The 11,127-nt window shown below is 38.1% G+C and overlaps 2 protein-coding genes and 1 pseudogene across 2 annotated transcripts; 2 read left to right on the top strand and 1 right to left on the bottom strand.

Moving 5' to 3' along the window:
• Positions 1–1,816: 1,816 nt before the first annotated feature.
• On the top strand, positions 1,817–3,479 carry LOC137989925 (uncharacterized; the record flags this gene model as incomplete). Its single annotated transcript, XM_068835504.1, has 6 exons — positions 1,817–2,111; positions 2,199–2,281; positions 2,367–2,508; positions 2,703–2,789; positions 3,184–3,273; positions 3,395–3,479. Coding segments are annotated over exons 1-6 (726 nt in total), but the record flags the coding sequence as incomplete, so codon positions are not given.
• LOC137989918 (uncharacterized) lies at positions 3,468–7,657 on the top strand. Its single transcript, XM_068835501.1, has 6 exons — positions 3,468–4,341; positions 5,004–5,080; positions 5,343–5,474; positions 5,609–5,802; positions 6,013–6,081; positions 6,260–7,657. The coding sequence occupies exons 1-6, from the start codon at positions 3,480–3,482 to the stop codon at positions 6,672–6,674; spliced, it is 1,749 nt and encodes a 582-aa protein (XP_068691602.1). The 5' UTR covers positions 3,468–3,479; the 3' UTR covers positions 6,675–7,657.
• Positions 7,510–9,526, bottom strand: LOC137989924 (uncharacterized; annotated as a pseudogene).
• Between the last annotated feature and the right edge of the window lie 1,601 nt (positions 9,527–11,127).

Raw genomic sequence — 11,127 nt, 5'->3', positions numbered from 1 at the left:
ATGTTGTGATTTTGTGTTACTATGTCGTCAAATAAGCGAGGAAAATCGAAGAAGTCTGGTGAAGCATTAGAGGAGGATTTTGAAGCGTTTGTACGTGAATCGCTGACAAACTTGTGCAGTGGTCAAAGCAGGATTATGCAAGATATCTCGAAGCTACAAGATAAAGTTCGGGGGAGTGAAGTAGCCTTGGACGCGATATCCAAAAAGTTTAACACTCTCAATGAAAGCCTAGAGGGACTCAAGGGCGAGCTCCACGATGCAAGATGTAAAGTAGATGAAGTTGAATGCACTATCAACAATTATGCGAAGCAAATTGAAGACCTGTATGAACGACTCCTGTCCCTTGAGAGGTATTCGCGGGAATATAATCTTCGTTTCAATAATGTTGCTGAATCTCCTAGCGAGGACTGTCGCCAAAAAATCCGTGACATCTTATCCAATCAGCTTAATATCGAACCAGTAATAGCAAATGCTTATCGAATTGGTCCCCGAAGTGACAATAAACCTAGAACGATAATATGCAAGTTTCTTTATCGTCCGGAAAGGTTGAGAGTCCTTCAAAAGAAGCGTGATCTCCAAGATGGTGTTTGGGTGACTGAAGATCTAATTTGGGAGGACAGAGAAAAGAAGAAAAAGCTTAAGGATGTGATGAAAGTAGCTTTTGAAAGTGGAAAAAAACCGAGATTTCATCGAGGGAAACTTTACATAGATGGAGCTATATATGGAAATACCTAGATGCTTATTTTATGGTCAGGTTTGTTGAAATTTTTGTAGTTCTTTCCAAGCTTGAGCCACAAAACTTATAGATTAATTTCAGATTGACTGATGAATAGTGATGCGAATGACCCAGATTTGAACATACAGTCTTTTAATAATGATCATGGTATATACACTGTTGAGGAGTTAAATGAACTTTCTAGTGTAGTCCGACCGCAACTGTCGGCTCTCCATCTAAACATTAGAAGCTTAAACAAACATTATAATGAGCTATGTACTTTTTTAGATACCATATCCATTCAGTTCGATCTAATTGCTTGCTCAGAAACGTGGATTGGGCCTCAATTTGATACAGACTGTTTTGATATTCAGGGTTATAACATGCTAATGGACAATCGCTTGTTTTCAACTGGGGGCGGGGTTGCATTATACTTAAAATCAAGCTTTGATTATTCTCTGAGAAATGATTTAAAGATGGATTGTATTGAAAATATCTGGGTAGAGACAAGTGACTTGTTAATTGGCGTTATTTATAATCCTCCTGGCAGATCTCAACGTGAATTTCTTGAGCAATTTGAACATGTTCTACATACCATTTTTTTGTCTAAGCGAAAGTGCCTAATTTTAGGTGATATTAATATCAACACACTTGTTAGAAGCGCAATTGCAAAAGAATACCTCAATCTGATTCATTCTGAAGGCTTTAATCCCTTGATATTTGAAGCTACACGTAGTACCGAGACAACAATAAGTTGCATAGATCATATACAATCCAATTTCGTATCTTCAAGTTCGAGCGGTAGCATTGCAGTCGAGATAGCCGACCATTTGCCTGTTTTTACTTTTTCTTATGATCCCACACTAAGCCCCTTTCCCGATATAATTGAAATTAGAGATTTTAAAAAGTTTGATAAAAATGCTTTCTGTGATGCACTGAGGTGCGAAGACTGGTCGACCCGTATTTAAGTGTAATGATGCGAATGAAAGTTTGACCAGATTCCTACATTCCTTTAATAAGATTAGTAATCGACATGCACCACTCAAATCGATCAAAATTAAAGGGACAGGGTCATGTGCTGCGCATGCGTGAGCTTCCGATCGAATCTTGAAAAGTTCCGGCGGAATTTTTCAATTTGTGCAGTCGCCAACTTCAAGATGGCGTCGACTAGTGGTGGTGGCGGCGGTCACGGAGGAAAAAGGAAAAATTCAGGTCGAAAGCGGATATTTCGCGATTCAAAAGAGGCGAAGAAGGAGTGGGAGAGATGTCGCAAACGTATTTACCTTGAAAATAACATTTTTAAATCGTGGCTTCAGGCAAAATTTAACGCAGGATACGAAGCCTGTACTGACAGCGCCTTCGCAGCGCATTTGTTGTCATTGGAATTTCGTAGGAGGTAAGTTCCGTTTCTGTGTTCCTGTTGATTAATTTACCTTCCAGTGAAGAAAAGAACTACCACTTGATTTCTCTCGTTTGTTTGCAGAGATGAATCAAGCGTAGACGTCCTTTCTAGTTCGATCTCTCATGTGACGCGAAAACATGTCGATGTCGGTGTGGAAATTGAAGGTGCGAGTAGTCAATGTATTATTTCATACGAGCAGCAATTTTATTCATCATCTGCTTGGACTTAGAAAAATTGTGTCTTTTACAGGGCCACCGACCTCAACTCCTGTGAAGCCTTCGGTTGAGCCATGTATTGTTGAATCACCGATCGTTGGTTGTCAAGAACAAAGTCCAGTCAAATGTTCCCTCGATGGAAGCACTGCTAACAACCTTACCACACCTCATGAAAAGTAAACGTGTGTTTTGTTCTTACTATCAATTTACTATTATTTTAATATCTTACCGTCTGTGTGTGTACTGTGTTGTAAATTGTATACATACAAGTACGAGTTTGGTTTATCTGGGTGCATGCCAAAACACAAACAGTTTCATGACTGTCGCACTCATTTCATTCCATAACATTTCATTTCACTTCTGTCTTCAGTTCCAATTTGAAATTGAACTCTTCACTTTTTACTGACGATGAGGGATCAGCAGAGGAGTCAGAAGACAGTTCTTCTGAAATTGTGAGGTATGAAATAAAGTTGAAGTGCACTTTGAATAGTTTACAGAACAAGTCAGTTACCCATGTTTTTATGTTGATAATATATTTTGAATTTATATTATCTCTTGCACATGAAGTACATGTAAAAACAGTTTATTAGTAACTGCAAGAAACAATGCTTAAAATTTGTTACAGCATTATATAGATATCCCTACCTTTGGAATTGTTTTATGATAACAGCCTTCTCAAATAGTGTCCACCAGATCACAACTAGTTCTGGGGTTTGGTTTTACCTTTTATACATGTATCATACAGGAAGAGATGCTGAATGAGGGGACAGATCTTCTTAATTGAACAAACTGACTGTTTAGTAAAATGTTTGAATACGACTACAGTCATGTTAATGTTTTGTTTTGTTCAGATACAAGAAGCTATATAATTCTGCCATCCAACAGTTGAATGCTGATGACTCCATTTCAGATGATAGTGGTGCTGAGTCTGAGGAAATGGAGTAAGTACATGTAGATTTTAATGTGAAAATTGAAACACCTTCCCATTATTTTTCCCTACCTTTTGTTCATTAATTGTTATTTACTTTTTAAGGTAACATTTATTTTTTTGATCTCTTTCAGTCTGAATTTCATTGAAAGCAATTCGTCTGATGATGAAAGTTTGATGGAAGATGTGGACACTCTTGTGGAGGAATCTGATGTTGAGATGCCTACAGAAGATATTCCATGTGTGGAGGATAGACCAGATGTTTCATGTGTGGATGACAGACCAGATGTTTCATGTGTGGATGACAGACCAGATGTTCCATGTGTGGAGGACAGACCAGATGTTCCATGCGTGGAGGATAGACCAGAATGTGGGCCTCACCGCAAACTAAGCAGAGGTGAAGACCTCTTCAAGTTTCGTAAAGAGGTTAAACTTGCCAGAGAGAGAAAGTTTATCTGCTCCCTAGACCTTTTTCTAAAGTTGTTTGAGGGAAGTTGTAAGACACCTGACTGTGACAAAGCCCTACAGGTCAAACATCACTTTGTGGGAACAACACTTGTTGTAAATACATGGTGCAAGGATGGACACACCTTCAGGTTTGCCTCATCTGAGGAGTTAAATGGCATGTTTAGCAACAACTTACAGGCTGCAGCAGCAATCCTTCTGTCAGGCAACAATTTCAGCAAAGTCAGTCGAATGGCTGACTTCATGGGCCTGTCCTTTCTGTCATCTTCAACTTTCTATCGTATGCAGCGACTATATTTGTTTCCAGCAGTTGAGGAGTGGTGGTCCTGGATGCGTGAAGAGTTGGTGAAGGAGTTTGCTGGTTCTGAGGTAGTTGTGGGTGGAGATGGACAATGTGACTCTCCTGGGTTCAGTGCCAAGAACCTATGTTATTTCCTGATGGAAATAACCTCAAGTTACATCCTAGAAATTGAGGTGAGGGACAAGCGTCACGTGGGCCTTGCATCTACAAACATGGAAAAGGACGCTTTGAAAAATGCATTATCCAGGCTTAAAAATGTACTTAATGTCGTTGAGTTGGCAACTGATGCATCATCTTCCATTAAAAAGCTTATTGGTAAGTCAACATTATTGTTGTGATATCCTTACTTGTGTTGTAAGTCAAAACAGAAAATATAGAGTAATGTAATGTTTTATAAATAGACTGACTATTCTAGTAACAGACACACTTTACCAGTATCTTGTTTGTCAGGCAGAGATAGATCAAACAGGCAGATCAAATATGCTATACCTATTAGTATAATTGGTAGCTTTTATTATTAGTATTATTGTTACTATTACTGTTAGTATTGTTATTTTTGTTAGTGTTGTTGTTATTATTATTATTATTAGTAGTAGTAGTAGTAGTAGTAGTAGTAGTAGTAGTAGTAGTATATACCACACACGTGAATAGTGCTTTTCGCACGTACTGATTGGCTAGCTTGGAGGTGATTAGGCAAGTAGTATTCACCTCCGAGCAGCCGAAGAAAAACAAAAGGACTTTTGTCGGCATGTTGTCACAAAGAAAGTTACTCTTTGGGCTGCTAGTTATTCAGCCTGTGTGGTATATACTAAAACAATTATTCACCTCAGTGTCGGTGAAAGTGGTGGATATTTACCTCCACTTCGGTGAGTAATTGATAATTACTATTATTATCGATGCAAAAATGAGAATTTGATGCACGTAGCAAAATTTGTAAGAATCCTATCTTAATTTTTTACGTTGCTATTTTCACACAGCAAATGAGTTTGGGGAAGTCTTTCATAGCCTTGATGTTTGGCACAAGTCCAAGAGCATCAGGAAATGCTTGGCCAAGGTACTCCGTATGCATTTGCAGTAAAATCACCGAGTTTACAGCTTGATGTAAACAAAAAAGAAGGGATTATTGTCATACCCTACAGCTGTGACTGTAGTGCTTCTCTTTGGGAGGGGTGCAAGAAGGTTCAACATTTTACAGTGTACTTGCACAGACCCAATTTCATCAAGAACCTAAATGATTACTGTGGGTTATACAATTTCTCTAATGTTGTTTGGATAACATATAAATTCAATTACATAATATTATTGCACTTTGTCAGATAGGACAAGCCAAGTCCATGAGTAAAATAAAAGCCTGGTCAGATGCTATCATCAAGCACTTCTGGTATTGCTGCTGTGTGTGTAAGCAGTCAGAATCCACATCTGATGAAGAGGCTTTAAAGGTGATGAAAGTAAGTAACTCCCATTATCTTATGATCAGTCTACAGTTTGGTCTATTGCATTCATTCTATGAACTTTGAGTTGCCAGTTCAGTTTAATACTTTTAATGATGTATTGATTGTTTATTTCATTTTTTTCCTACAAGGATAAGTGGATTGGCCTCCTACACCATGTGTGTGATTCACATGTCTGGTTGTCTGGGAAATGCGACCACGAAGACCAGGTCCATAACCCCAGTCTACCTTGGTTTGATAGGCGTGACAATGACTATGCAGAGTTGCAAAAGATAATTTTAAACCCGGAGTTACTTGAAAGTTTCAAATACTATGTGAGGTTCAGGTAACACAGTACTTACTTTAGGGCAAAACTTTGTAATAAATAATGAATCCGTTTCAACAATTAATCGTGCAGATAAGATACATGTACAGTTGTATTTCACAATTGTTTCACTCAAAGTAAGCTACCTTGGTAAATGTCACATTGGTATAACTAGCACACCATAAAATTTTAAGCTGGCTGCATTTCCATTTGTTTTCTTACTTTTCTCAGACACACAGGCAACATCGAATGTGCCAACAGCCTGTCACTAGTGTACACACCAAAGAGAACACCCTTTAGGTATGTCCATAGTCCATAGTATGTTATGTATAATTGTCATGTCTGGTTGACAAAAATAGGAACAATGTTAGATTATAACATGTTGTTTCCATAAAATTGAACTGTAAGGTGCATGAGATGTCTCCTTTCACGACTAGGAAGACACTTAGCTAAAATTATCATTATTTTGCTTGTATAGTTACAGGGCTTACAAGGTTAGGAAGTACCTAGCAGCCATGGACTGGAACTTCCATCTAGGTCTTGCTTCAGCCACCAATAAGTCAGGCAGCGAGATCACCTCTCGGAAGTATAATCAACGGACCAAGCAGTGGGATTTGAGAACTGTCAAGGCTCTCAAGACCTATGAGTACATCCCACTCCTCATAGCTAGAATTTTACATAGCAGATTGGCAGATAATGATATTGTCACACGTAATGTGTCACTCAATGCAAGTGACCCTAGGCTTTTGGCACCCACTATTGCTGCTAACCCTCCCCATCCTCAAATGAATTGTTGCAAAGGAGGAGTAGATTTAGTCTGCCCTCTAAGGATAATGATCCAGAGGACACAGACAACAACACTTCACCTATGGAGCATTAAAACACAGGGTTGATGTTATCAAATTGTTGATTTAGTGTAACATTTTTGCCTTCAATTCTCACAAATTTGTAACATATCTGGGTGAGAAAGTAAGTGTTGATCATTTTACAAAAAAGCTAGTGTTCAACTTTGAACGTTAAAAGAAAAAAGTGTCAATGCATCTATTGATCACAGTGCTCAATGAGAGTAAATAACTCACATCTGTATGTACATTATTATAATTCATTGCAACAATAGTTACTTGTTCCCAGAGTATATCATTAATCAGTTGCAACTCACGCTCAACGTTGAGCACATTTGGAACTACTCGAATTAGACTTCAGATTTCTACTCTCAAATATAAAATAGTAAAGAATTTTTGTTTTGTTTTGAGCACCAGTTAGAAATTTCCCAGGGCAATGGTTGCAGCTTTCACTGAGAGAATAAAATTATAATTTCTTTCTTTATTTTGTGCTACTGGGAGTAAAATAATTTTTACTACCTAGTTCACCATTACTTATCAATTTATTTTATTCAAATATAGAGCAGTCACTAGGATCTATTTACATGTAATCCAAAGAAAACTGGAGAAAATCTTGTGTTGAAGCTACATGTATTCATATACAGTAACCATTTGCATCTATATTTTGGTAATCCAAAGATAAATAGAGATAATTATTGTTGAACTATAACAATGAAAAATTCATGCTACTGTTACATACACCAAGGAAACTCATCCTGAAAATTCGAACTGAAAAACTGCTCAATGGAAAGAAGTACAAGTGGTTGTCATGTCACTCACTGGAATAAGTGTGGGACTGTAGGTAATAAGAACTGGATACTGGCCAATTGATTTTTTTTCTGCATTTCTATGGATGAGCTGCACAAATTTTCATAAAATGCTTGAAGTTGAACAATTGTGTATATATGATGAGAGCTAGTACATGTAATAACAGCTGGTTTTCATTGCTTAAACACTGAATAGACTTGTAGCTTCTAAATAAACAGTGAAATCCACCTCCAACGAATAATTTAATGCTCCCTATACCCCATATAAACCCCAGTGAGTGATGGGAACTGTGCCCTTATTTTTAACACAACACAAGAAGGGCACACACGTCTGTTCCCTCTCCCCAAGTGCCCATGTCTGGCCAATATAAATTGCCTATAAGAAGCTTTTCGGAAAGCTCTTGTGCCGTTGTCCTCCCTATCATTCCTGATATCTCCCATATTACGAATGCACAGTTGCAGTACATCAGGATCAAGACATAATTTGCCAAAGCGTGCAGATGTTGTTATGCAATTTCTTTGCTGGCAGCATTTATTTTCTATTGCTTGTGGCATAGGCCTGCACAGGCTACATACACACCACTCGACCAGTGGGGCACTCCCTGACGGGCCAGGATCAACTTCACCAGCTGATGGTTCAGCCACTGCTGTGGTTGTTGCGCTGGCAAGTGCAGTTTCGGTGGTGTCTTCCTCCCCAACCATGTTTGTGCCCTCTGCATCTAAGTCATCCTCCATTATGAGGAGAGTGTGAATATAATCCATACTCCCCACTCCTCTGCGAAGACTTCGTACAGCCAATTTCCTCACCATCCCTTCATCAAGAGTAGCAATAAAATCCTAAAACCATTTAAAAGCAATGTAATTACTGTGCTGAATTATATCACAAGGATGCCGGCCAACATAATAACAATAACTTTAAAGTTATGTTTAATTGAAACCAAATACTTGTTAGGGTTAGTGGGTAAACATTTTCCACAAATTTTTATCACATACAAAGCTAACAGGCTTGACAACAACAACAACAACAAGTTTATTTCTCTCACTTTGCCTAGTTAAATAAATACATTATGAGAAATAAAAATAAAATAGGAGAGCACTGGCTGCCTAAAATAACTGAGAAGTAATAATGATAGGCAGGCAAGAAACACAAGCACATAATCTAAAATATTTCATTTACACAAGGTAAGGAATGATGTTGTCTTTAATGAAAATGCTTTAATGAAAATGCTCCTAAAACAGAGTACACTATACTAGGAGATAAATAAATAGTAAATAATTAAAATAGTAATAAATATATGTAAAAGAAGAAGCTTATTTACATTTCAATTTTTAGAATAGGTATCTACATTTAAAAATTGCCCACTGTACAAAATTTATCCACACAAGATTGAATCTGGAGTTGGATTGAATCTGGAGTTCTCCAGATCTTATCTGGAGTTGGAGTGTAGTAAGGTCTAGATTATATACGAGATTTTGGTTGCCGCAGTGGAAAAAAATTCGCACTTACAATACACACGTGGCAGTGCAAGAAGGTATTCGTACACACGAAAGCAACTTCCCTCGAGATGCACCGATTGTACAAGAGACGAGAGAATGGATTACCTTCACGTCATTGTTTTCTTTGATGCGTTGTTGCTCTTCACTTGGAACATCGCCGCCACTCGATAGACGAAACCCATCGAGTCTAGGTCGCACTCTTCTTTGAGCGGGTTGAGATGTATTATCCTGTAACTCCTAAAAGTCAAAAAGCAAAGAAAATTTAGAGCCAATTCAGCCTGCAACTTCAGGGAATTTCTGACTGTAAACATACTCTGTTTCTGCAAGGTTTATCCCTTGTTCCACATTTGCAGTTATTGCTGCAAAGCACATTTCTTCCTTTGCAAGGGCATCCTCGGTTGCTGTTCTCCTTGCGCTTTGTAGTACACGCACTTTTGCATTTACAAACCGTTGAAGGAGTAGCAGATGCTTCCTAATGAACAAATACAAAAATTCTGAGCGACCTCGTTTACATGAAAGTCATGAATGCAAAATACATGCAAATTATTTTCACTTACCGGCAAATCCACAATGGCGTCCGACATTTTCCGAGAGCGCGAGAGCGAGTGACGACGAGCGTGCGCAGCTCATGACACTGTCCCTTTAAATGCAAGACTAATAAACCTTGGATAACCGGAGGTCTGCGGAAATCAATCAAACTTAGAAATTATTTGTATAAAAAATGGTTGACAACCCGTTGCATTAGTTATTATAATCAATATAAAATTTACCGTAATAAAATTGTGGCAATTAACAAACTTTCTCGCTCATTATATTATGGTCGGGTTTTTAAAGACTCTCGTAATACTAAGAAAATGTGGGATAACGTTAACCTAATAATTAATAAAAGGCGTCCATCTTCTCACATTGATAATTTACAAGTTGGTAATAAAATTCTACAGCAACCAGTTACGATATCAAATGCTATCAATAAGTATTTTCGTAACAATCCAACTGAGCTTGCATCAAAACTTCCCACTTCAAATCGCCGTTTCTCGCATTACATGAAGAGAAAAAAGGGTAAGTTTCACTTTAATAAAGTCAATGAAGTTGAAGTGTTCTTATTGCTAGAAAATATTGATACTAAGAAATCAATTGGGGTTGATAAGGTCCATCCTTTGCTGTTATCTTCCGGTTCGCTGGAAATATTTAAAGTGGTACTATGATCAAAAAATCATTTCCTTTTTTTCTTCAGATTTTGAAAGAGTGTTCGCTTAACACCTAACTGGCAAAATTTTGAGCTTTGAGTTTTATCCGAAGGCTGTTTATAGCGGAGCTCCGCGCGCGGAGCACCATAGTTAAGAAAATATGGTAACCCATCGATGTGAGAAAATTTGGTTTTATAGCCATGACGTCATAAACGTCCGTACGTACGTCCGTACGTCCGTCCGCCCCTTCATGTATGCCAATGTGACCAGTACACGTAACCATATCACGGGCTAATTAAAGTTTAGAGCTCATCCAAGAGGCAATACTACATTTGACACTAACTACAATCGTGGTCAAAAGTTGTTGGGAAGGTTGTGGGCATCAGGTCACTTCACACCTAATTCGATTTTTCTAAGTATTGACTGAAGTATTTGGGAAATACCATGCTCTTGTGGCCCCCCTCCCCCACATTCAATGTTGGAATTCTTCAGGTAAGAAAAGTCACCATTTTTTTCCCCTGGAAAATCCAACATTGAAAAGGGGGAGGGGGGTATCTGTAAAATGAAGTTACCTTCCCAACACTTTTGTCCATGATTGTCTGAAAATAACTGTAAACAGTTTTTGGCGTATAACACAAAATTTACGGAAGATATGCAGTTCTTATTCTGCATAATTACGGTTCCCTGGATTATCTTTATTGTCGTTGTTTTTGGGCACCATTCTCAGAACATGGAATTTGCTAAAGCCACCTATGTGCTCAGTCCGAGGAATGGTTTTTGACACAATATTGCGTTGCAACAGTATCTTAGGACCGATTGCGCTTCGACCTTTTTCAGACATTAATCGCTCACCAAGACATGTAAACCGTGTGTTTGGAACTAAAAATTTGTTGTTGTACTATTTTTTTTCCCGGTTTATTAAGTAAATGCATTTTTAGATGGCCTTCAGGTGATATAGCGAGAGTGAATAATGAACACTTGCATGGGTATGATTTCCCGATACTTTAAAGTTAC

This window comes from Montipora foliosa, unplaced genomic scaffold, assembly GCF_036669935.1.
Source record: "Montipora foliosa isolate CH-2021 unplaced genomic scaffold, ASM3666993v2 scaffold_480, whole genome shotgun sequence".
Lineage (NCBI taxonomy): Eukaryota > Metazoa > Cnidaria > Anthozoa > Scleractinia > Acroporidae > Montipora > Montipora foliosa.
This window is presented reverse-complemented; position numbering and strand designations above follow the sequence as displayed.